Source organism: Centrocercus urophasianus, unplaced genomic scaffold (genome assembly GCF_019232065.1).
Source record: "Centrocercus urophasianus isolate 14NV4802_14NV808 unplaced genomic scaffold, USGS_Curo_1.0 seq_715, whole genome shotgun sequence".
NCBI classification, from domain to species: domain Eukaryota; kingdom Metazoa; phylum Chordata; class Aves; order Galliformes; family Phasianidae; genus Centrocercus; species Centrocercus urophasianus.
The window spans coordinates 1-25,394 of record NW_024885328.1 but is presented as its reverse complement, the minus strand read 5'-3'; the positions used below and the strand labels follow the sequence as shown (position 1 = coordinate 25,394).

The 25,394-nt window shown below is 55.0% G+C and overlaps 2 protein-coding genes across 2 annotated transcripts in view; both read right to left on the bottom strand.

Moving 5' to 3' along the window:
- Positions 1–16,306, bottom strand: part of SCN4A (sodium voltage-gated channel alpha subunit 4) — a 28,200-nt gene extending 11,894 nt beyond the window's left edge. The window contains exons 1-15 of the mRNA XM_042837501.1: positions 16,253–16,306; positions 10,996–11,294; positions 10,602–10,734; positions 10,173–10,269; positions 9,585–9,713; positions 9,407–9,498; positions 7,732–8,028; positions 6,645–6,708; positions 6,168–6,309; positions 5,178–5,390; positions 4,227–4,382; positions 3,931–4,054; positions 3,339–3,577; positions 2,199–2,372; positions 1,510–1,866 (exon numbers count right to left, since the gene is read on the bottom strand). Coding sequence (XP_042693435.1) covers positions 1,510–1,866; positions 2,199–2,372; positions 3,339–3,577; positions 3,931–4,054; positions 4,227–4,382; positions 5,178–5,390; positions 6,168–6,309; positions 6,645–6,708; positions 7,732–8,028; positions 9,407–9,498; positions 9,585–9,713; positions 10,173–10,269; positions 10,602–10,734; positions 10,996–11,294; positions 16,253–16,274 — 2,538 coding nt within the window. The 5' untranslated portion in view covers positions 16,275–16,306. The remainder of the gene's footprint in view (positions 1–1,509; positions 1,867–2,198; positions 2,373–3,338; positions 3,578–3,930; positions 4,055–4,226; positions 4,383–5,177; positions 5,391–6,167; positions 6,310–6,644; positions 6,709–7,731; positions 8,029–9,406; positions 9,499–9,584; positions 9,714–10,172; positions 10,270–10,601; positions 10,735–10,995; positions 11,295–16,252) is intronic.
- Positions 16,307–19,625: 3,319 nt separating this feature from the next.
- Positions 19,626–24,980, bottom strand: LOC122170543 (vasoactive intestinal polypeptide receptor 1-like; the record flags this gene model as incomplete). Its single annotated transcript, XM_042837481.1, has 12 exons — positions 19,626–19,718; positions 19,824–19,865; positions 20,387–20,516; positions 20,651–20,742; positions 20,808–20,874; positions 21,092–21,152; positions 21,377–21,530; positions 21,863–21,995; positions 22,129–22,226; positions 22,373–22,482; positions 22,929–23,036; positions 24,866–24,980. Coding segments are annotated over 12 exons (1,203 nt in total), but the record flags the coding sequence as incomplete, so codon positions are not given.
- Positions 24,981–25,394: the final 414 nt, after the last annotated feature.

The window sequence follows — 25,394 nt, the reverse complement described above, 5'->3', positions numbered from 1 at the left end:
TGGGACAGGGATGTCGAAGGTCTTTTCAGCCTTAATGATTCTGTGACTCTATGCCCAGCAAGCTCCCAGGGGTCTCCAGAAGCTCAGAGCCACATCTCTAAGCTCACCCCATCCTAACGTGCTGCGTAGAGCACAACTTCACTTCCGCAGAGGTCAGCTCGCTGGATGTGCCCGCCATACATGACCTCCCTCCTGCTCACTCCCACTCTGCCATGCCCAAAACGTGCCTGGACCCCGGGGCAACCCCAGTGCTGATGCTTGGCACTGTCCGCCCCACAGCATGCCAGGAACTGGGAGCAGCGTGCGGGGATGGGAGCCGGGCTGTGTGCAGGGCACGGAGCTCCAGCAGGACCCAGGAATGCTGTGCAAAGCGGCCGCGGGGCCAAGCCCACAGCTGTTGGTGTTTGTGCCTTTTTGTGCCAGCAGTGCGTCTGAGAAGGGAATTAGCTGCTATTCAAGGTCACTGCTGTTTTCACATGGCTCATGCCATATGACTTAAACCGCATCTTTAAATAAATCCCCAGGATCCCATCAGTGTAACGCTCACGTTAGGTACCCACTGCAGCTCATAGCCTCTGTTGGCACTGCCTTTTTGCACAGGGCTTCCTCCCTTCTCCCTTAGTAACTGCAGAGGAAATGCTCCAAGTATCATTAACGTTACAGGACCAGCAGCACTGCCTTGTTGCTCCAGGGGAGAAGGAGGTGAAGAAGAAAGGCTCAACAACCCGCATAAGCGACACAACGTGCAAATCCCAACTTTCTAACCCCAAAACAGGGATGCTCCGTGCTGATCTGAGCCCCGGGGTGGTCTGTGTTCTGCTTTCACCGGAGCAGCCATGCGCCGTGCGGGGCAACGCGTCAGCAGCTCCAAGCCAGATAGTTTTTCAAAGCAAATTCCAAAGGGCTTACACAACCCTGGCAAGTAATCGGAGCGATCCAGCGAGCTGCTGCACTTCCCTCCCCTGCCTTGCTCCTTAAGAAGGGAGAGCGGGGCCCAGGCTGCTGGGAAAACAAGCTCCAGAGCCGCCAGCGAGCGGCTTACCAAGTTTAGAAAGGATTCTGTGCTCGCCTGGAACTTGCAGGCAGTGGTGAGCAGCTCAGGTTAGCGGGGGGCGAATGGGGCCCATCGTGTTCTGTGCCTCAGTTTCCCCTTCTGCTTCTGATCTGGCTTCAGCTGAAGATCCCTCAGGTAGAAATCTGACATAATCCTACTTTGTTAAGACTTGAGTACACCGCACAGAGGTACACAGGAGGGGGATCCTGCGCAGATCCAACAGGACCAACCCTACAAGGGTCAACCTGTAGGTGAGCCGACACGCACAGCATCAACCAGAGTGCAACGGGTGGAAGTGGGGAGACGTCCACTCCACGGCATCCTCCGCCCACCAGACCAGCCCTACAGGGGACAGCTCTACAGGTGGGCTTCACAGCATCAACTACAGCACAGTGAGTGGGGACGGGGACATGTGCACCCACGGCACCCCCCTCCCTTGTCCCGCTGCCACTCACCACCAGGTTCCCGATGACCATGACCATCATGAAGACGATGAGGCACATGGTCTGGCCGGCCACCTCCATGCAGTCCCACATGGTCTCAATCCATTCGCCGCAGAGGATGCGGAAGACAATGAGGAAGGAGTGGAAGAAGTCATGCATGTGCCAGCGGGGCAGTGTGCAGTCGGTGGAGATTTTGCAGACACACTCCATGTAGCTCTTCCCGAAGAGCTGCATCCCCACCACGGCGAAGATGAAGACGATGATGGCCAGCACCAGGGTCAGATTCCCAAGCGCGCCCACTGAGTTGCCAATGATCTTGATGAGCATGTTGAGGGTGGGCCAAGACTTGGCCAATTTGAAGACTCTCAGCTGTAGGAGCAAGGAGGCAAGGCGTGAGTTGCTGGGGGTCCTCCTCGCCACAGGGGTTGGGATTGGACCTTCACGTGGCAGTTTTAGGATGGATTTAACACCCAACTGCTTTGCAAAGAGTCGCAACTCCTCAATACCTGGCTCAACTGGTGGCGTTATCTTGGAGGTTGGCACTGGATGATCTTTGAGGTCCCTTCCAACACTAGTCATTCTATGATTCTGTCCTTAACGAGGACAAGCTGGTGGCTGCCATGAATGCCCTTGAATTACCATTCCCCCCCTCTCTGTTGATCCCACCCAAAACCCACAGATTTCATCCCCATGCCACGTACCAAGCGGAAGGAGCGCAGCACGGAGAGCCCCTGCACGTTGGCCAGCCCCAGCTCCACCAGGCTCAACGTGACGATGATGCTGTCAAAGATATTCCAGCCCTGCTGGAAGTACTCATAGGGGTCCAGAGCGATGAGCTTCAGCACCATCTCTGCTGTGAAGATCCCCGTGAAGACCTGTGGGGAACACGGCAGTCTTGGTTTGCTTGTAAGTCAGTGCCAAGCTTCTGTGTGGGGTGGGTAGCACCTCGTTTTTGGGGAAATGCCCAAATTGAAATGAGGTATTTCCCCCAGATTGAGCATTTTGTCCCATTGGGTTCAGCTCTTACTGGGAATCACCTTCCAGTATGGATGGTGGGGAGCAGCGGTGACCACTTCTGGAAAAAGGGTGGAAATTAAAACCAATTCTAATTGGCAAAAGAATCCCCTCCTGTCGCAGGGATTCCCAGCACCAGGAACTGGAATGATACGGGACTGTGAAAGAGCTGAGCCAGCTCCTAAACATCGCTTTTCCTGGGACCACAACAGCCCTGAGCGTTATCACATTACTCAGGGCTGGGCCAGCGATGCGACAATTAGTGTCTGTCCTCAGTTGAATTGCATGGCATGGCATGCACAGGGGGCAAATTCCACCCTGGACGTGGGTCATGGGGTGGATTCTGCCACCAGCATCCCAGGAGCTGCCCCCATTGCATCCCATTGTGTGCATCAGCTCTGCTTCTCCCGCTCCCAGCCCCACTGCATTCCCCAGTCCCACTGCTTCTACACACATCTAGAAATGACCACCGTCCCCAGGGAGAAGCTGGAGGTGTTTTTTTGCAGCGTGCTTTGAGCAACAGCCAATTAATCCCCTTTTATTTCCTGAGTGAAACCAGAGACAAAGCAGCTATGTGCTGAGCATGTGTCACCAGCGTGCCTGCGTGCAGAGAGGTCCCAGCAGGTGCTGGAGCAGGGCAAGGTGACAGGAGGGAGGATGCAGCCCTCCCTCTTCTCTTCCCCATCCCTTGGATGGGTTTGCCAAACCAACCAGGAGCCTCCTGGACTCGTCCCATCACACTGCATGCAGCTGAAAGCTGCCCGCTGGTGGTGGTTTGGGGGCTGTGGCTCAGAGCAAGGAAGGACGGGGCGGTGGACTCTGCCTACCAGGTTCCCCACAGTCAGCACGTTCTCAAACTCCTCTGTCATGGGGTAGTGCTCCATGGCCATGAACAGTGTGTTGAGCACGATGCAGATGGTGATGCCCAGGTCCACGAAGGGGTCCATCACCACCAGCTTGACGAATTCCTTCAGCTTCAGCCATGGGTAGCAGCAGTCCCACACCAGAAACATGCGGGCAAATTTGTACCACCAGGACGGGCACTTCTGGTGAGCTTCCTCCAGCTCTGAGGGCAGGAAGGAAAACTGACATCAGCGTGAGCTTCCCCTGTCCTCCCTTGGGTGGGAAAACTCATTCCTGGGAGCACCTGGAGGTGTTCAGCTTGGATGGTGCCCTGGGCAGTGTGATGGGGTGGGGGGCAGCCAGCCCAGGGCAGGGTGTGGGACTGGGGGGGCTTTGAGCTTCCTTCCAACCCAACCGTGCTGTGATTCCATGGATCTCAATCTTTAAGGTCCCTTCCAACCCAACCATGCTGTGATTCCATGGTTCTACAATCTTTAAGGTCCCTTCCAACCCAACCATGCTCTATGATCTTTAAGGTCTTTTCCAACCCAAGCCCAAAATGTAGCCAGGCCATACCTTCCATGGTGTTGGAGATGACACTGATGGCACTCCCCACCCTCTTCTCGAGCCCTGGCCCATCTTGGTTGCCTATGGTGAGGTGGTTGGAGTCTGATTTCTCTGGCTCATTGGCTGGATTGAACTAGAGGAGAAGAGGACACACAGGCGAACAAGCATTGAATGCGCTTAGAGGCTGAGAAGACAAAAGGAGACCTTGGGTGCAACACAGAGCTGCAGGAAGGTTGGTAGGAGCAGCGGGCACTTCTAGAGGATGTGGGGGTTGCGTTGGGTCACAGCAAGGGCAGAGCACGTACTTCAATCACCGTGGCAGAGCGCTGCAGCACGACCTTGGGGACCAGCTGCCCATTGCAGTCCTTCGCCTTGTCCTGGTCGCTGTTCAGATCCGAGTCGCTCTTCTTCCCAGCCGCACTGCTCTGCAGGGAGCTGCTGCTGGACTGCCTGTCCTGCAACTGCAGCAACCACAGCTCCGTCAGCCTGCAGTCTGAACTTCCCCAAAGCTCTCACGTTTTGAATTTGGCCTCGTGAACAACTCACGGGGACGTAACCGCGCGGTGCTGGGTTGGGGTTGGACGCGATGATCCTAGAGGACTTTTTCTACCTTAACAGTTCTGTAATTCTATGTTTCTATATAAAACCTCTGATTTCTGTCCTGTGGAGAACTTTAATCTTTGGAATGAGCCTTCATTCCGAATGAGAAAGAGAAGCACTCGTCATATACCCAAAGGACACCAGGACTCAGGCAAGACGCTGGAGTCTTCTGCTTCCAGTGTTGGCCAAAAGCAAATGGTTTGCTAATTCATTTTGCTTTGCTGCAACTGCCCTGTCTCCCCTGAGTGCTTCTTTCCTGACTGCAATCTGCCCATGCAGGCGCTCTGCCAGGCTTTCTGCTCTTGATGTGCCGTTCAGGGGCCGATTATTCTGATGCCTGCCTTGTTCCTCACCTCCTTCTTTCAATCTGATCTGTATGTTGTGTGCTGCACCTCTGCTGCCTCCCAGTGCTCCCTGTGTTGGTCTTTAGATGTGGAAATTAAATCTTTTCAGCCTATTTTTTCCATGCATATATAAAATTTTGGATTCAGCTGGTGACCTCAAATAGTTGCTCAGTTCTCATTTTCACTTGGTTGAGAGCAAGCAGGACTTATTCCTGGATTTTATGCAATTAGGAAAATCATTACGTGTGTCTCTGCCCCTCCCTTTCCCCCCTCATTCTGTCTCTCATTGACACCTTCTCCCTTCCCACCAACCTGCTTCTCCTGCTCCTCCTGGTGCTTCTTCAGCTGCTCCATGAGCTGCTGGAACTCCTCTTCCTTCTGCTGCGCCTCCAGCATGGTGGCATCGTTTTGCTCAGCATAGGCCATGGCCACCACAGCCAGGATGAGGTTGATGAGGTAGAAGGAACCCAGGAATATCACCACCACAAAGAAGATCATGTACGTTTTCCCTGCCGCACGCAGCGTCTGCGGAAAGAGGAATCATGAGCCATCACCCCTCCTGCTTCCAAAAATACGTCGTGCTTGTTGGTCAAGCCGGGCACTGTCTTCCTAGTGGTCACGGGAGGAAGATGAGACTTTGCTCCAGCCTCCCCAAGTGCTGCTCATTGCCCAGCTGACCTTCCTGCAGCTCGTGGCTTTGGGTTGGGGATGGGATGAACAGGCTGAGATCTTGGCCAACCCAACTGCACTGCCCAGTGCCAGCTGGAGGCCCAGGTGGGACCAGTAACTCGTCATGGCTTTGCACAGCTGTACCTCAGGTCCCACCCTTGGGGCACACTCTAACTCTGGATTAGGGAAAAATCATCTCCAGAAGACACACACAGCCTTCAGTCTCGCTTTTCTGATTTAACCAGCTCTGGACTCAGGGCTTTAACCCATTACCTAAAGGAAAACTGGAATTTCATGCAAATTCTGTCTCTAGGATGTCCATGAGAAGAGTTTTCCCCCTTCCTCTCTCCATTATCTCAAGCTAGAGCTGCACTAAACACTTCTGCAATTCCCTAGTTTCCGTAATACACCACACTGGGGAGCTGGGTGAGAGCATCCATGGCTTTCCCTCAGGTCAAAGTCCAATCAGCTCCCAGTCCAGTGATTTTTTACGAGGCCACGGGCAGCACTGAAACAGCAGAACTCTCAAGTGAACAGGGAACGCACGAAATAGAAGAAATGAGATAGAAGTCACCGCCAGGCCACGAGGGGCTCAGCCACGCACCCACCCGCCGCGCTGCCACTGGCGCCTACCAGCTGGAAGAGGTTCTCCCAGAAGTCCTGCGTCATGAGGCGGAAGAGGGAGAGGAAAGCCCAGCTGAAGGTGTCGTAGCTGGTGTAGCCATAGTTGGGGTTCCTGCCCGTCTTCATGCACACGTACCCCTCTGGGCACTTCCTGTCAAAGGGCAGCTGGCGTCAGTCCCCGTCCTCACCCTGCAGCCCCTGGGATGGTTGAGGCTGGGAGGAACCCTTAAAGATCCGCTTTTGCGTTGACATCGATCAGTGGATCCCATCACACAAAGCCCCTTCCCACCCAACTCCGGATGCTTTCCAGGGTGGGGGCTTCCACCGACTGCATCTGCGCTCAGTTCCGGTCGTTCCATCCCCTGGAGGGGGCGCTTGGCAGGAAAACACCCAATGGGGTGCAGATGGGATGGCTGGGCTGCGCAGCGGTCCTGCAGGGACCCACCCAGAGGGGACCAAACGACCACCAGTGTGAGCTGCACTCACCCAGCATCGCTGCTGTTCCCACAGAGCAGGGCATCGAGCGCTCCCTCCAGAAAGTAGAAATTTGCTTCACGGTTGGGGAAAGAGCAAGACATGGGAAAAATGAATAAGCATGGAGATTGATTTTAAAGCCAATGGCCAAGCGGGTCGGCGCTCCTGGGAAGGTGGGTTAGCAGGGCTTATCAGGAGCACAGGGGTGGTAGGGGCCCAAAAACACGGGGAAAGGGCCCACGGCCATCACCTTCCTCCTGCTGCTCAGGTGATACACGTTTAGCCTGGCCCCAAGAGCTGCCAGCCCAAATACACGCCTGCAGTGTGCTGTTGCTATTTGTGCTCTTTGGATCCCATATATTGAATTTGCACCCCTGCAACGAAGCCTTCCTGTAACTGATGCTTACTTCCCCAACAGGGCGAAGCAGCTCAGCCCAGACGTAACCCGACCTTCTCCTGAGCTCTGAGTGCCCAAAATGGGCCATGAAACATCTCCTTAGAGACAGTCCCTGGAGTGCAGCTTGCTCCAGGCAAGTCTGCATTGATCCGTGACCCCGAATGGATTTTTCCAACACAATGTTGCTTTTGGATGCTGCCTCCCTCTTTGGGCTTTTGTGTTTGGGTCTGGCTCGTGGTCAGATTGATTGCACGAGGTGAGAAGTTCAAAGGCAGAGCCCATGTTCGGGGCTGAGCTTTCCCCAGGCCTGGGAGCCAAAAGAGTGTTGGTGGAATTAAAAAAAAAGGAATAAAGCCACAATTACTCAGAAATCCCTAAGAAAACATGTTAGAGGCAAACGGAAACCTCCCTGGCAGATTTAATGCTGTATTTACGATTTCATGTAGTGTTAAAAAAAAAAACGAGCCAAACAAGAATAAACTACCATATTTTTTTGGCTTTTTCCCCGGCGTTTTTCCATCTGTCCCTCCTCTGAGCACGCACAACCCCTGCTCCCCCCACTAGCTGTATCCTCTTGCAAAACCCGAATCCTACTGAAGCACCTCAACAGGAAGACCCATGGGAACAAACCCTCTTGGTCAGACACGGAGGAAGAATGGGGTAAACTGAAAACCACGGTGAAGGGGAGCAGTGAGTCCTTACCTTCGTCGTTGATGTAGGCTTCAAAATCGAAGGTGCTGTTGCCTGTGAAGTTGCCATCGATGCCATCAGTGAAGTTGCCGTAGAGCGTTGCGTTGGCCAACGTGGCGTCGTCCAGCCCAAAGTCCCCCATCAGAGTGTCATTGAGGGGCGGCCACCTCACACACTTGTGCCGGAGGTTCCCCATGAAGAGCTGGAGGCCGATGAGGGCGAAGACGCTCAAGCAGAAGACGGTGAGGATCATGACATCCGAGAGCTTCTTCACCGACTGGATCAGCGCCCCGACGATCGTCTTCAGCCCTGGGAGGGAGTCGGCCCTGCTGAGCTAACTGCTTGTTTGCTCATAGAGTGATTTTGCTCACGTGCTACGGTGCTTCCCAAAGCTCTGGGCTTAGCAGGGACACGGCCATCCCCAGTTTCACCCCATGGACCCAGACCTCACGTATCGATGGGCACCGTTCCTTTTGCAGCAGGGCAGCCAGCTGTCCCCACGCCTTGACCCGGGCGTCGCAACTCACAGCCCACCCTTGCTGGCAGCCAGCCACTCCTTTTGTCTTCGAGTTTTTTCCCAAACACCGTGATTTAGCTGTTTTTCAGCCCCAAACTGCTGAACAGACCACAGCACACAGCACACAGGCCAGCGATTCGCCAACCCAAGCGGCCGATGCCGTGCGCTGCTCTCAGCTTCGGCTGCACAGAAACCCCCATGACCCCAAACCCCGACATGTGCCGTCCTGCAGGCAGCCGGGAGCCAGCTGGTCCCTTCCAGAGAAACCCTCCGGCATCCGAGCACAGGGGATGGAAGTGACAGTTTGCATTAAGCACCGGGATTAACTCGCTTCCTCTGCAGACGGCGGCGGACTTTTGACGAGGAATTGTCTGCATGGGTGATGGGTGACACCGGGACATCCTGACACCGAGCTGCAGGCAGCTCAGAGCAAAGTGCATGGAGGCACATCCCCGAAGGCATAGGATTTTTAGCCCTGCTGTTCCCCATTTGCCCAAACTATTTAGGTAAAATCCTGTTCTCCCAGGGCTCGTCTATGTTGGGAAAATGATTACGGCCACCCTGCAAAACCAGCTTATTTTTGCAGCTGCTATTTCTGCAGAGCCTCCTGGGGGGGGAAGGCGTGCCAGAAATAAGAGCCCTGGCACTAAGAACAAAGTGCACTTTTTCCAAAGCGCAATTTTTAGCTTTGAGGGAGGAAATATTAAAATTATTCAAATAGGAAGCCCAAAGATCTGGAAGATACAGGGACACAGTGAGAGTGGGATGATAAATTACCACTGCAATTTTATCTAATTCTCCTTCAGGGTTCTGACCTGTTGTTTCTGTGTCCACATGGGGTCTTGAAATGGTATCAGGTTTGGGAAGCATCCCTCAGAGCTGTTTGGTAACAGCTAATTAGTGTCCCTAATGCTGCACGATGGATATTTGGGGTTGATGTTAAATGTTCACCGCTTGCACTGAGAGCCATTAAATATCCCAATCCTGATAGCAGAGTTCTCAGCAATGGGGGGAAAGCATTTATGGCTCCAAGGACTGAGGAAACTGTAAGGATCGTGTTAATTGGGGCCACAAACCCAAAGAAACATCCCCAAGAAGCCCTAAAAAAACCACATCTGGCAGGAGAGAAGCTTTTGCTGATGAAGCAGCGAGCACAGCTGATTGCCCCACCTGGTATCACTGTGATGGTTTTCAAGGCACGGAGGACACGGAAGGTTCTGAGAGCAGAGATGTTCCCCAGGTCCACAAACTCGGTGATGTAGCTGCAGGATGACAGAGGACAGGGTGTGAAGGTCACCCCACGCTGTCCCCAAGGTCCCCGAGGTGCCCAGGGTCCCCCTGCACTCACGCCATGGAGATGACCATGAAGTCCAGCCAATTCCACGGGTCGCGCAGGAATGTAAAGTCATTGATGCAGAAACCTCTGGACAGGATCTTGATGAGGGACTCGAAGGTGTATATTCCAGTGAAGGTGTATCTAAAAATGGGAATGGTGACTCAGGGGATGCTCAGCAGGGGAGGCTCTCCCCTGACCTCCACTCAGTGTGGTCAGCTGGGACATCTCTCCACCTATGGGGACAATCCTGCACCTCCTCTGACTGCTGTTGATGCACTATCAGCACTGTTTTCTCTTTAAACCCTACTGAGCCCTACTGTGCAGAACTGCAGAAAAAAAAAAAAAATAAAATAAAATAAAATTGCTTTTTTCCCTTCCTTTCAGATTTTGGGCAGCACTGAAGCACTTCTCTCTGCAATGCCTGATGCAAAGCGTGGATGTCCCTTCTTAAACGGGGGCATTTAGGATGGAGAGGGCCACCATCACCTCCCAAGGACACTTCTGGTCCTCTGAAGGATGCGTGGATCACGACAGCCCTGTCCCAGCCTTGGTCCCATCCCTTCAGGCTGGGATGTCCCCCCATGTCCAGCAGGGACTTACTCCACGTTCTTGGACCACGCCGGGGGGTTGCTCATCGTCATAAACACACAGTTGGTTAAAATGGTGATCATGATGAACATGCTGAATAATTTACAACCTGGTCAAGGAGAACTGCTGCGGCTGTTGCTTAGACTCCCCCTTCTCATGGGTAGGAAGCCAAGAACTTCTCGGCTTGGAAGGCTTGGGCCTCATCTTAGGAAGCTCCACCATTTAAAGGTGTTCTCCTTGTTCCAACCAAAATGATGCTAGGACAGCTCTTGGTGATTGCCACCAAACTGCCACAAACCTTTGGGCACCCGCTTCTGGGAAGGGACAAAAGCTCTAGCTCTGGATCCTGGTCATGGTTGGGGACCAACCCAATGAGAATTACTCATGAGACCACCGGAAAACACCCCCAGCCCTCTTCATCTCCCCTCCCAGCATCAGGACTGAAGCAAGGATATGAATGGATGAGCACTTTGATGGCTCCTCTCCGGATGGGGTGGAAGGGCCCCAGCAGGTAGAGCGCAGGAGTTGCCGAGAAGCGGAAGATGGACTTGCCTTTGTTGAGGACGATGAATGTCTGCAGAGAAAAGAGGTGAGACACAAATCGGCACAACCCCACGGATAAAGCGACGCCTTCTGAAGGGCGTATTTTGAATCTCCTGGTCAAGGAAGGGATGCTGTGCTTCAGAGGAGAAGGAACCAGAGCAACGTGGGGCTGTGGCTCACCAAGATGGGCTCAGGTGGGACCCAGAGGAACGGATGGAAGAAGGAGGAGCCCACGCTCTGAGCTTTGTAGGGCCTTGCACCTAACACCCACAGGCTAAGCACTGTCCCTCACCTTCTTATCCTTGTAGAAAGGGTCCAGGTCCTCCAGGGGGGTCCCGATGAGCTCCAAGGGGGGATCCCCATAGATGAGGGGCAGGTTCTTGCCAGCCTCCAGGTCACTGCTGGGCTTGAGCTCCTCTTCCTCAGGCATCTCCACCTGCTGCTTCTTTAGCTTGAGCGCCTTTGCCTCGGCGATGCGCTGCTCAATGGCAGCCAGCGAGGCGGGGGTGAAAGGGCGCAGGTTCTCGGGGCCCGGGATGTGCGGCAGGCCGGCCATGCTTTCATTCTGCTTGCGGGACGCCTGCGCCCGACCTGCTGGGGAGAGCGGGGTTCAGAAAGTGGTGCTGGATGGGAACAGTTTGGGGCTTTTATTGAGGTTGGTCGGTGACCAGTGGGGACAATGAAGGCGTTTGTGAGCTTGGTGATGGAAAGTTCTTGGTTGGCTTTTGCAGTTGGCTTTCTTCCAGCCAACAGCTCCAAAACCACTGAGATCACAAGAAAAATGCTTGGGTTGCATGCAGATATCGCATCCAAACGGACATACCTGGGTTCCATGCACCCTGCTTCCCCCTTCCCCTCTCAAAGCCAACCGAAAAAGCATCGTCTCACTCACTGCCGTTCTCCCTGGCGCTGCACCAGCTGGCTCGTTAGGCATGCAGTTTCACAACCAAGGTTGCTCAACCAAATCAAACACCTTCAGCACCAGTGGCACTGCTCCAGCTCTTTGCAGTGCGCTGCAAAGGACCAAAGCTTTCCTCTTACGTGCAAGCAAGAGGTTCCTCGGTCAGAAGACCTCAGTCCTGGTGGTTGGTGGTCATTTCCCAGCACCAATCCCATCGGTAGGAACCTGAGTGCCCTACAGCACTGCATGGCTCTGCTCTGGAGGGGGAGGAGCTGAAGTCGTATTGTGAGCCAAAATAAGCAAGAATGGTTCTTATAGAAATCTTCTCCAGACCAGAACTGGGGGGGGGGCATTGGGGGGAGAGGTGAGGGTGGCCCCACCGAAAAGCAGAGCAACAAAAAGAGATGCGGGGAGCAGGTGGGGAGCAGGTTTCCCCCCAGCTTAATAAACCCAACTCACAGAAAACCCAACCCACGTCATTCTATCATCCTACGAAATAGGAAAATTCAATCTGAATGAGCAGTGCTGCCAGGAGCAGAGCCCTGAAATGTTCTGGGGAGGGTGAGGCAAGGGACGTGCCCCCTCCCCAAGACGAGCATCCCACCGACCAGCAGCGCCCTGAGCATCACGCCCTCTGCGCTCCGATGCTTTGTGCAGTGCTACAGAGCCTGGCAGAGCGCTAGGATCAGTACTGCTCACACCCCAGCCCCGAACCGCCTTGCTGGATGCTGAGAGCTGGAAACCCTTTGTAATTAGGGAGAACATTTGTAGGTCTGTTGGGAGCAGACCCTTGGTGCATCGGATCGATGCGTTCCTGCAGTGATCGTAAAACCCAGCGATAAAAGCAAAGGCGAAGGGAGGTACTGATTTCACATCGCTGCGGATGGCTGCGTTTGAGGAACTGCCACTCTCCCTTGCTGTTGCTGAGCTGCACCTCATTGTGCAGAATGGATTTCCTTCTGCCAAAGGCCGCTGATCCCCGCAGCGGTGGCACAGCGCCGGGGCTCTTCGTGCTCAGTGGTGTTGTGATGCAGCTTCCAAACGCTGCTGGGAGAGGATTGGACCTATAGCAACCCTACAGCAAACCCTACAAGTGCATAGGGTGCTGCACGGCCCACATCCTGCCCCATAGAACCCACAGCACAGCCCTATCCCCAGTGCATGGTGCCGGTGGAGGCAGCCGAGCCTCCAGCTGCTGCCGGCCATCAGGCTTGGGGTCGGGTTTCCACAGCCCCATGACTCTGCTCATTCCTCCCTGCTGGGAGCCGGGGCAGGAGGGGAAAGTGTGTGCACGACCCCAGCTTTGCTTTTGACCCTATGTTTGCTTTTTTGCTGGGCTGAACATTGCATGGCCGTAGGGTAGAAAAGGGAGACGCTGAGGCTAAGCAGGAGGTCCTCCAAAGGGATGCTGTTGTGTCCACTTGGGGTCTGCTCCTCTGCGGCCTCCAGGCCCACCATCCCCTTTGGGGATACCCAGAGGTGCAAGATGTTAGCTACATCCAAGAACTGAAGCTCCTGCATTGGAGCCACCAGCTGGACTCCATGATCCCCACTCACCCCTTGCAATTCAGGATATTCACAGATTCTACACTCAATCTCTGCTTCCCGAAAGAGAAGGGATCAAATGCAGACCTGCACTGCTGTCCCAACGAACCCATGCCCCACGCTGGTGTGGGGCTGGCAGAAGGGTCCCACTGCCCTGGGGGCGCTGCCAGCCTCTGGCACCTGCTTGAATCTGGGGCCAGGCCCACCAGCTTAGAATCAGAGGAGAATGCTCCTCAAGGCTTCTTTTCCCCACAGATATGTGTTGGTTTGATGGGACAGCAGTGCCTCTGTGACAGTGCCTACAGTGCTCCAGCAGGGATAAAACCACTCCAGTGCCAGAGGCATGGTGTGAACAGCTCATCAGAGGCACACAGAGCCTCAAGTCCAAAAAGAACACCGACCTGCACGGCCACCAGAAGTGCAAAGCAGCTCCCTTCACCCAAGTGCTGCTCAGCCAAATGCATAACATCAGGGGCATCCCTGCAGCGGGGATTAGCAGGAGAACAATTAGCTCGTGCCCGACAGCAGCCAGCAGCCAGCTCTGCCCACGTGTGGAGCTGTGAGAAATTGATGCTGGGGGATGGAGGCAAGCCAGCACCTGGTGGCTGAAGGGCTGCAGGATGGAAAGCAGAGCCTGCTGTGCACCAACACAGCACGACACAACGCAACACAACACAGCACAACCCAACAGAGCATCACAGCGCAGCACATTCCAACACAACACAGCGTAAAACAGCGCAGAACAACGTGACTCAACACAGAACAACACGGCACAGAACAACCAACACAACCCAACCCACCTCACACAAAACAATGCAGTACAGCTCAACACAACAGAGCACAACCCAAGACAGCACAACCTGACACAACCCAACACAACCCTGCATGAGGGGAAGTGGCTTCCCTCCTGACAGCAATATCTGGATTTGGGGATTGGTGGTGAATGTGAGTCCCAAATGGGGAAGGGCAGAGGGATGCTGGAGGGCAGCACCATGGATTTGGCTGTGCAGAGCAAGCTGGGGAGCACAGGGACCGTTTGTGTGGAACCCCACTGGCACCCATTGCTCAGAGCCTCACTCTTCTCCTTCCTTACTGCCTGCGCCCCAAAACCAGCTGAGAACCCAGGTTGACTCCATCCCTTGCTCATTTATCCCCATCTGAGGGTGCAAGATGGGGTGGCAGCCGCAGTGGGGAGCAGATGTGGGATTTGGGGATGAGCAGAAAGCAGCGGAGGGCAGGGCCAGGCCCAGACTGGGCAGAAGAAGCCCAAATATCACCAAACCCTCTTGATCCTGGCTGGGCAGCAGGACACCGCGCCGTGGTGGCAATGCCATTGGCTGGCATGGTTTTGTTTGTGGATATTTAAGGTTATGATGGTGCTCGAGTGCAAGGGGTGACACAGGTCTTTGCTGATGGCTGGAGGAAAGATTAATCCTGGTATTGTTTTAAGGATGCTGTGGCTTGAGAAAGTCCTGTGGAGCGCGTTTTTGCCCTTCCTCCCTCCCAAAAACAAAACAAAACAAAAAAAGGGAAAATGGAGAAAAATCTCAGCGTTTTGTTTTTGCTGGGAATAGTGCAGGCAGTGGGGAGCTGTGCTTGAAGATTTAACACTGCGCAGAGCAAAGCCCAGGGAGCTGCACGAGTGTTTGTGGGATTCGACGAGTTTCCAGCAGCAACTGGGACAAACAGCGCAGCTCCGCCGGGCGAAAGGAGCCCATTTATAAACAACTTTATGTCCCTTTCGGTAAGACAACAGCGCGCTGCTTCACAGCCTGATGTTTGCTATCCCCAGATATACGGCCGTGCCTCAATGCTTGGCTGTGACTGCATTACAAAGCCGACCTGGGAAGATATGCAAGGTCTCCAAGTTGTTCTCTTGCAGATAAATGCCCCTCCTGACCCCAAGGGGGATGCAGCCCCCTCTCAGCTCCCCATACCCGTGCTCTGTCTGTAGGCTGCCCTGCTTTAAGGGTTGCTTTTTGCCAGCATTAAGCTGTGATTTCCAGAGGCTTTTTGGCGTCTGGAAATCCCCACAGGCGATGCTGCTCCAGCTGCCCTCCCAGTGCTGCTTGGTGCTTTGGTGCATTCCGGAATGCAGGAATTCAGGATGCTTCCAGACAGCATCTGTCATGCTGGGAGCAGGGCAGCAAAACGGGAGAGCTGCCTTTGGAAAACAATGCCATGCTCCTCAGTGTCACCACGGTCCCTCCGCTCGGTGGGGACCAGCAGAGGTCACCCACTGGACACACAGCAGCACCCGCACCGCTGGGACGGATGCGTGGCCTCATGCAAAAGGGCATGCTGGGTTTTCGGGTGGGATTTTTGCTTCCTCGTGGTGTGCTTCGGAGGAGGAACTGCCCCTGTTGTGAACCTCTGAGCAATGGGTGCCCGTGGGGTTCCACGCAAAGGGTCCCTGTGCTCCCCAGCTTGCTCTGCACAGCCAAATCCGCTGTGCTGCCCTCAGCATCCCTCTGCCCTTCCCCGTTTGGGACTCACGTTCACCACCAATCCCCCAAATCCAGATATTGCTGTCAGGAGGGAAGCCACTTCCCCCCATGCACCCCACAAAGGGAGGAACACACCAAGCTTCTTCTTTCTGTCTTGCTCAGCCCTTCTCCCCTCCTCCTGCCCCGAACCCATGAGCTGTGTGGAAATTAATTTCACGATATCCGCTGGTTGCTAATCATCCTGTATGGGACATGGGCGCTTTAATGCCCCCACGGTACCACGCTGTACTCGGAGCTGGGGGTGGCACACATAGGCTGCAAGCTGCGAAGTCCTGGGATGCTCTGCTGCCCGCAGATGGAAATAGGAGGTTGCAACATCCCCCAGCAACTGATGGTAACCCCGTCCTGCCCGGGCTGGGAGCGGGGTGCCAGCTCATCCCAGAGGGGGTGACAACGGGCACCAAGGGTGCACAGTGCTGGGAATGGGTCCTCAGGATGGAGATCACACAGGCTTTGCAATACTGTGGTCCCTGCGGCACCTCATCCTAAAGGATACCGATTTCCCCCCATTGGAATTGGACACCACCGGACCCAAATTGATCCACACTGGACCCTCGTGCCCTTATTTCTTGCATTATTCCTCCACCATCACCTACCACAAAGCACCTCCTGCTTCATGCCCGACTGCTTCTCTCTTCCTTCCCCAACTCCAGCAGACTTCCCACGAGAACACACAACCTCAGGGACCCTTTGCCCTGGGTGTGGACAATGCTCTCCAAATATTAGCACAGCTGAATCCCGTGGGACTCAGCGTCCCTTGCCCAATTCCCATAAAAGTGTCTGTTATTACATCAGGGATTTTCCTGGAACAGCTCAGAGCATCACCACCCACATTTGCATGGTCTCCATACAACAAGGACACGTCCAACCATCCTGCTGGTGTTCTGCAAGTGATGCTCAGTGATATCCACTATTAAATATTTTGCAGCACATCCCCATATTTTGGCCACATCTCCATGCAGTGGTGTGGGCAGAGGACGGATCGTTTGTGCCCCATGGGACAGTGACTGTCACCGTGGATGGGAGGACCGTGGTATCTGGCCCCCCAAAACCCCCAAATGGGGGTTCTCACCCCAAATCAGAGCTGAATCCCACCCTGTTCTCCTGTTTTGTGCAGATTGGGGACATAGAGGTGCGTCCCTGTGGGGACAGCGCCTTTGGAAAGGGGACACTGTGCAGCACAGCAGACCTTTCCTGCAACCTTGGCTTGGCCCAGGCCGGGTTTATATTTAGATCCCCTTATATTTAGGAAGAGAAGCCAGGAGAAAGGCGACTTGGGACTTTTCAGCCACCCCCAACCCTCAAAGCCACCGGACTGCCGGTGTCACCACAGTCACCGTGTCCCAGTGCCCTTCTGAGCACCGCCACCCCCCGTCCCCATCTGTTTTTGGCACGGGGGAGGGGGGGGGCGAAGGCAATAAACCCCACAACACCCACCTCCTGCAGCGGTGCCCCATGGCACAACCCCAAGAAGAAAGAGGAACCCAGGGCCACGCGAGCCCCTTCCCAGCAGCCCGATGCTGTCCCAGGGCTGGACCCGGTGCTTACCGTTGGGTGGAAAAAGCGAAATCCCAAAGAGAGAATTTTCGGGGCCAGAATTTCCCTCTCCTTCGGCTCCTTTGGCTCCGCGAGCGCCTGTTGGCAGCGCAGCTGCTGCTGCTGTCAGATGGTCATGAGTGAAACCTGAGGACACGCGGATCCTTCAGGTACCCTCGGCCGTCTCAGCTGTGGCATTCGTTCCCCGCGGCGCCAATCAAGGGGGTGGCAGCGCCCGGCCCCGTTAGCACAGACCCTTCCGGGGTCCATCTGCTCCAACGTGCCCCAAAAAGGTCCCGGGACCACATCCCTGAGCGATGTGATGCTGCACCCATCCTGCTTCAGCACTTTGTGTTCCCATGTGCCGTGCTGTGCCGGACCCAGAAGTCATATCCAGCTCAGGGATGGTGTGAGAAGGTGTCCTGGTGTGTGTTCTGCCTTTCCTGGGGGGGACTTTGGGTGCTGTTCTCATGTTTTGGGGTGCACGGCAGGCGAGGGGGCAGTGAGGAGGGTGCAGAAGGTCCATACCCATCTCGTAGGGTTGGTCCCTTCTGGGGTGCAGCAACCACCTGGCCTGGTCTGAAGGCTCCATGCCACCCTTCTGCTGCCTTTCTGGCCCCAGACACCCCACAGCCATCTTCCCCAAATCAATGAGCACCCACCACCAAGGGAAGAACCCCAGCTTTGCACCGAGGGGTTTTCTCCAAGCCAGCAAAGAGCAGCCCCAGTGCATTTGCAGGTGTAGGGCAGGGATGGGGACATCCCCTTGCTGTGGCTGTGGGGACTTTCCTCTTGGTGGATCCCAGCCCTACCACTCCTAGGAAGCCTTTATAATCTTGTGTTTTTCTTCGCACGCAGCCTAGGGCAAACCCTATGGGGAGCACGCGAGGATGGGAGCACCAGGATGCCCCTGGGGGCTGTGGGCACCGCAGGGTGGGCGCAGACTGGGGGGTTGGGGTACCCGGGGTACCCATGACGCTGAAGTGGGTGCAAAATCCAGCAGCGAAAGCGCCTTTGGGGTGGGAGAATGGGGTTTGGTGCCGAGCACTGCCCATGGGATCTGTGTGAGGCACATCCCAGAGCGGGGATGGAGATGGGGGTGAAGCTCTGCGGGCACCCAGCAGTGGGCAGCGAACCCCTTACCTTCCTCTCGTGGTGCTGGGGGGGCACAGTCCCTCGGTGCCGGCGATCCTGGGACAGCCGTAGGGCCGCTGTGGTTTCGGGGCTGTCCCGTGGATCCGCTGTCACCGCCCGCGGCGTAGGGCCGCAGTGCCACCCACCGGCCCCAAGCAAAACACCCCCCCGAGGCAAAACACCGCCCCGGCTGCATCCCCAGGGAATGGGGATCGATGGATTCAGCGCCATAGGGAAGACCCGGCCCCGTTGTGCCACCCCATATAGGCTGCTATAGGGCACGGTGCATGCAGGGGTGCAGCAGAGCTGCTTCTGGCACATTGCGTGCCCTCCATGCCCACCATGAGCTCCTGCCTTGCAGGCACTGGGGGTAGCGTGGATTAAATGCCTGGCAAGCCCTAAAATAGGGGATTTGAGGTGCTGTTTTAACCCCACTGCCAGCAGGAAATAAATGCAAACCCGATGCTTTGCAAAGCTTTATGTCCATGGTGACACTGAGCATCCCCAGCCCCAGTGACCCTGTGACCTCCTCTCCCCACCTGAATCAGCCTCCATGGTGAGCAGAGGGATATTTGTGCACCCAGGGGGAGCATCCTCCAGCTCACCCCACATCGGGTCTGGGGTCTGCTGCCCCTTAGTGAGACCAGGTGGGATATCAGGAGATCTGGTTGCCTGAGATGAGGACAGTCTGTGGGGTTTATTTAAAGTGGGGCATTTGGCCATGCGGAGAAATTACAACCCAGAAAGCCTGAAAAGCTCTGCTGAGATTGGTGGATCAGAACAGCCAGGAGAGGTCTGGGAAGGGGCATCTGACACCTTTCTGGATGCTGGGACAGCATTAACCAGGGCAGGAGACGGGGTGCTGTGAGCAGAATGGGCTGCAGTGATGGCTTCTCCCACCCCATGATGGCTGCTGGAGGCTGTGAGTTGGCATCTTCCCATAAGGGAATGCGTTTCTTAAGTAAAAGAAGGGGAAAAAAAAACATTGGTGGATCCCTCCAGTGTTGAAACCACCTCAGCTGTCATTCTAGTGCCAAATGAAGAATGCCAGGTGTCCTTCAAGCTGGTCCTCAGCTCTTAGCTGGTGCAGATGTGGGGAGATGGGCAGCTAAAACTTCAGGATATGCATTCCATCCCCATCCCATCCCATCTCATCCCATCCCATCCCACTCCACCCCAAGCCCCCACACCATACATCCAAAGCCATGCACTTAGAGTGCAGGACCCAGAACCTACAAATCCCCTTTGGTTCTAGGACAACCATCCTTAGGGAGGAACGTCCCCTGACCGCCATCCTCATCAAGCAGTGAAGTCTTGGGTCACCATGTTGAAGACGTTGCTCTCCATGGATGACTGCCACTTGCCCCAGTTTCTCTTGATCTCAGCCTGGACCTGAAGTGACACCAGGATTGGTGCTGGCAGTTGGGGCACCCATAGGGTGGGAGCTGCACTGCTCCATGAGGGGCTTGGGGGATCCCGTGTGTGTTGGACGCCCACCTCCCCGTTCAGGAAGCAATACAGCAGAGCCACCAGGAACCCCTAAAAACACAGAAACAGCAAATTTCACCCAAAGAGAAGGGCTATGTGCACCCTACCCTATGGGGTGGAGTAGGATGGAATGGGATGAGGTAGGAAGGGATGGAGATAGGGACAGGATTGGGACGGAATACATTAGGAAGGGATGGGATGTGAAAGGATAGGGATAAGAAGGGAAGAGAGGGGATGGGATGGAGATGGGAAGGGATAGGAATAGGAAGGGATGGAGATGGTATAGGACAGTAAAGGATGGAAACGGAGATGGGGATGGGATGGGGGTGGGATGAGGGTGAGAATAGGGTGGAGTAGGTTAGGAAGGGATGGGGATGGGACAGGAAAGGATGCGATAGGGTTGGATGGAATGGGATTGGAAGGGGTGAGATAGGAAGTGATGGGATGGGAGAGAAGGGATGGGGATGGGAAAGGGTGGTATGGGAAAGGATGGGGCTGGGAAGGGATGGGGCTGGGAAAGCTTTTGGTGGGAGGGGGTGGGATTTCAGCTGCCCATCTCCCCACATCTGCACCTGGTAGGAACCGAGGACCAGCTCAAAGTACAGCCGGGCATCCACACCGATGTGCTCAGGGAAGAGAGCAAACACCACGTAGTGCACCCCAAAGAGGGGGATGAGGAGCAGCGTGGACTTGGTCAGCCTCCTGTGGAGAGGACAACATCAGCAGAGCTGAATTTTGACGATTTTGGAGATTTTGGTGGCCATGAGCCACCCTTTGTGCTCCTCCAAGGAGACCTACGTCCCCCCAGCAACCCAGGTGTGGGGAGCTGCCCTCACATGTACTGCTGCTTGTAGTTTTTGCTGATGTCTGGGGATCGGATCTTCTGCGCCAACATCCTGGTGACATTGAGGAAGATGAGGAAGTTCACCTGCCATTGGAGCTTGTCTCAGAGCCCTGCTCTGGATGGGATGCTTGGGGTGGGGACATACTCACAAATATGGCCAGGAGGATGGGAGCCTTGATCACCCACCAGTAGGGGCTGCTGTAGTCATCCCAGCACCTGTGGGAGAGGAGAACAAACCTGTTTACAGCTCAGGTCTCATTCTCCTGCCTCGTTTGCATAGGGGTCTTCAGGCCCCACCAGAAAGCAGACGCAGCATTAAAATAAATTGTTGCCCCATTCCTTCCATCCCGAGCTTCCCTAGCAAGAGGGTTGTCCCCTTGGCTTCCACAGGGGGCACGTGGGCAAGAGGAAGAGGGGAAGTGGCTGCCCTTACCCATGGTTGTCGTACTGCAGCCTGGTGGCCACCCACACACACAGCGTCAACATGGGGACACCTGTAGGGACACAGTGTCACTCCATGGCTCTGGCACCTCCCTCCAACCCTCGTCCACAACCCCACATCCTGGGGCCCTGGAGATGACAGCAGTTTTTTCCAGGGCTTAGAAAGGGATGATGGCCATTGACGGTGACGCGTCACCTCCTGGTCCGTTCCTACATCTAACCCAGCTCCTGGGTTGCACCCTGGGAGCCCCCAGAGGGGTCAGGGTCACGGGCTCACCCCATCCAGTGAGGATGTAGCACCAGATGTAGCTCCGGTCAGAGGTGAAGGTGAGCAGCAGCAGGGTCTGCAGGTACATGCCTTCCACCAGCAGCCAGTAGAAGTTGGCCAACACTGAATACTGCACAAAGGCAATGGATGCTTTGCACTTCACCTGTGAGGATGAGGCAGAGGAAAGGTTCAGTGGTGCTGAGACCCAAACGGAGAGAACCTTGAGGGCGAGAACACTGTCTGTACAGACAAATCCCACAAAGAGATGCTGTTGTGAACCTCCTGATGCCCACCCAAGCCTGTCTGGGAGACTTTTTTGAAGACAGTTCTTGATCTAGTGGTTAGCTGCCCTGCCCATGAGGTTGGAATGAGGTGATTTCTGAGGTGCTTTCCAACCCAACCATTCTATGATTCTATGACTCTGTAGTCACTGCTTCTGTGTTTCTTATTTTTGTTTCTTATTGCTCTGGACCAGCACACGTGTCAGCACCTCACCGTCGACATGGTGCAGTGGTCAACAGATTCATCAGAGAAGAGGACGGCGTCCTTGATGAGCACAGCAGCTCCACGTAGGATGAAGGAGGTGAAGAAGTGGATGTGGATGGAGTTCCTGGTACAGTGCAGCTTCCTATGGAAGAGATGTGCTGTGATCATGAGGAGAAAGGGAATTTGGGGGGGTTTTAAGACATCCACGGGGCATCTCTGGGATGGAGGATCTGGACGCCTCCCAGCTCTGCTCGTAGGTTTTCCTCCAGCCCCACCTGAAGCAGGAGAAGATGCCAATGGCCAGGAACAGGGCTGCCAGGGATGTGGAGTAGCCACAGGTGTAGAGCACCTTCATGGTGATGAAGTAGCCTCTCTGGAGGGAAAAGCACCAGCTAAAGCAGGTGATGGGAGTTCCATCCAGATTGGGTTGCACAAGGTTTGTGCAATCATCCAACCAAGCTCTGGATCCACTAAACAACAAGGGTGAGGCCCCTGGTGGACCTGAAGGCACCCACTTGCCTTGGCCTCGGTGTTGTTGCTGCTCCCAGCAGCCTCCAGCTCGCAGGCGCTGTAGTAGGGTGGGCTGGGGGGACTCCATCCCACCTCAGTGCAGTTCCTATGGATCAGTGCTGCGGGGAGAAGAGGGGTCTGAGCCACGTGCTGGTCCCAGCTTCTCCATCAGCATCCCAAAAATGCCCACTCGTACCACAAACATCGTGGCAGTGCCCAAATGCTGACACCCAGCCAGGAGCATGGTGGGCACCATGGGAGCACGAGCACACCCCACCCCTATGTGCTGTGCCAACGGGGCAGCAGTTGGGTCTACAGCTGGAGAAAGGGGCTGGGGACTGTTCTGCTGCCACCCAATTGGAGAAGGTGCCACCAAGCTCTGCCCAAGAGGGAGAGCATCCTCTGGGTGACAAGAGGGCTTGGGGACGTTCCTGATTGGCATCATCCCATCCACCCATCCTTTGAGCTGTGCTACTCGTGAGGTTTTGGACAAGTTGGAGTGATGGGACCAAGGGGACCGGGTTGGGATACCATAGGGTGAGCACTCGCATTCATAGCTCTGCACCTTTGGACTTCTTGAAGACGTGGGGGACATCAGGACAGCTGACAGCATAGGACTGACCCACAGGCATGGCTGGCCAGCAGCTCACCCCGTCCCACGCTGTCCGGCAGCCTACAGAGGGACAGGATGGGATGATCTGAGGATGTGGCCACCAAAGTGCCACCTCCAAGAGTCCTGTCCTAATGGAAGGTGACGGGAGGATCTGGGGGATCCAGGAGAGCCAGCAGCTTTCTGTCTGTGTGGGATGGCCTTGGACATCTCCCATCGACCAGGAGCGGTGTGGCCAGCAGAGACACTCCATCCTCTAAGAACCTGCAAAGGTCTCCCAGGATGACACAGGAGGGAACAAAACAGAGGGAGGGGAGGATGGGGACACACCAAGAGCAGATGCAGCTGTGGGACATGGCCCTGGAGGAAGAAAGCAGTAAGCACCATGAGACTTTTGCTGGAGAGCAAATAGCCGCACTTCACTCCTTTCCCCAGCCCCATGTCAGCGTTTCAAGGTCTCCCAAATTGCCTTGGAAACGAGCAGGAGAGACCCAGACATCACACTTCAGGACAGCTCTCCTCGCACACGGATGTGATTAACCTTGCAGGTGTACATTATTAACCTGGAGCCACTTCTATTCCCAGCTAGGGAGTGTGGGCTCAGACACGTTTAATTAGTTTCCTCTGAATTCTGCAAGGTATCTGGCCAGGATGGAGAGATCTGCAGGGCTGGCCTTGCAGCACTGAGGTATGTCTGCACTTCTGCAGGAGAATGAAGCATGGGATTGCTTCTGCAAGGGGTTGCTTTATTTTTGGGGGGCATCTGGATACGTCTGTGTGCTGTCCCATAAGTGCATCCATCTCTTGCAAGGCCAGTCAGGAGCTGCACAGAGAATAAAGTCATTGGGATGGCGAGATCCCTCTTCCCACTCCATCTCCCTTTCCTGAGCTGCTGCGACCCCAAACCCCACATTATTTATGGTTATGCAGAATGGGAATGAGCTTCCCAAGGAGAAGAAGTGAAGAGGAAAGGAGCGTCCCCCATTCCTTGATGGGACTCTGCTGCTCAGCATTCCCATGGGCTCACCGTGGGCAGAGGTCGTGCTGTTGGTTGCTGCCCTGTTTCTGGCTGCTCTCCTGGTGGCACCTGCACACCTTTACACGGTTATCTGCACCCAGACAGCCCACAGCAGAATGCCAGAGCAGGAAACTCGTGATAAAACACTGACTTTAATTACTCTTTTCTGCCTCTTGGCTGTTTTCCTGAAGTGATTCCTTCCCCTGGCTGCAGAACGGACCTTTTCCAATCAATGTGGCTTTCCTGTGCTAAGAGGAGGCGCTTCGTCCCCGCACTCTTGCTTATGCAATTATGCACCTCAACGTGCATTTATTGAGGCGCTTCATTTCTACATTTGTATTATCTGAGACCCATTGAATGACGCATTTCTTATTCACTGGGAGATAATTTTTACCCAGAATTTGAGGCAAGCTGCGTCGGGGGATGGAAATTGAATCCGGTTAAACAAAATGTCCGAAAGCAGCGCTTTAAAAATGGTTAATTTATTATTATTATTACCTCCCCCCTCCCTCCCCTCCCTACTTCCAATTAGTTAATCTGCTTAAAAGTCCCAGATATGTAAAAATTGAGTTGCTCAAAACATGTTCTGCATTAAAACCGAGTGAATCAGGGAGGGGAAAGGGGTGACGGGCGCTGCGCAATGCTGACGGCGGTGAGCAGGGGGCAGACGGGGGCACAGCGCCCTGCGTGGCAGGGTGAGGGTCAGTGCCGTAACTGTGGGGCTCTCCTCCCCGATGGCTGTTTGCACACCGTTGTCCCCCAGGCGCAATCCCGGTCCCCTCTCTCCCTCCTCCTTGAGGCTCTCCAAGGATTCCGCCGCCCCTCCACCGCCACCCAACCCCGCAGCAAACCCTCTTCCCATGTTGGTTCTCACCTCGCTGCCCACCGGGGGGTGGTGTTTGGCTCTCGCTCCTGATGGCCTGCAGGCACTCATCCTCTCGCTCTTGGAAGTAGAGGACGATGGAGCAGTCGGGATGCGTCGCTTGCACCTGGTGGGGGGGATGCACTGGCTGACCCCGACCCACACCGCCCCATTCTGTGGCAGCTGCCCGCAGCACAGCCCTGACATTTCCCCAGCTTTCAGCTGTTTGCTTTGTGCACATCATCAAGAACCGCAATTAACTCCAATTCCCTCCTAGGAGCTTCAGGGCACCGCTCAGACACAAAAACAGAGGGGCCAGCCCAACCGGAGAACCACAGCGAGGGATGAAGAAGTATTTGTTGAGATAAATTTATTGAGCCCATCTGCCCCTCAACAAACCCCCTCAGCTTTTGGTTTGTGAGCAGAAATGATGGGCGCTCCATCACAGCCAAACGCACCTTTGGAGCCAATCCACCACCGTGCCTCAGTTTCCCCATCTGGGGAAGGGGCCGATGCCATCGCTCTCCTTACAAAGCCCTGA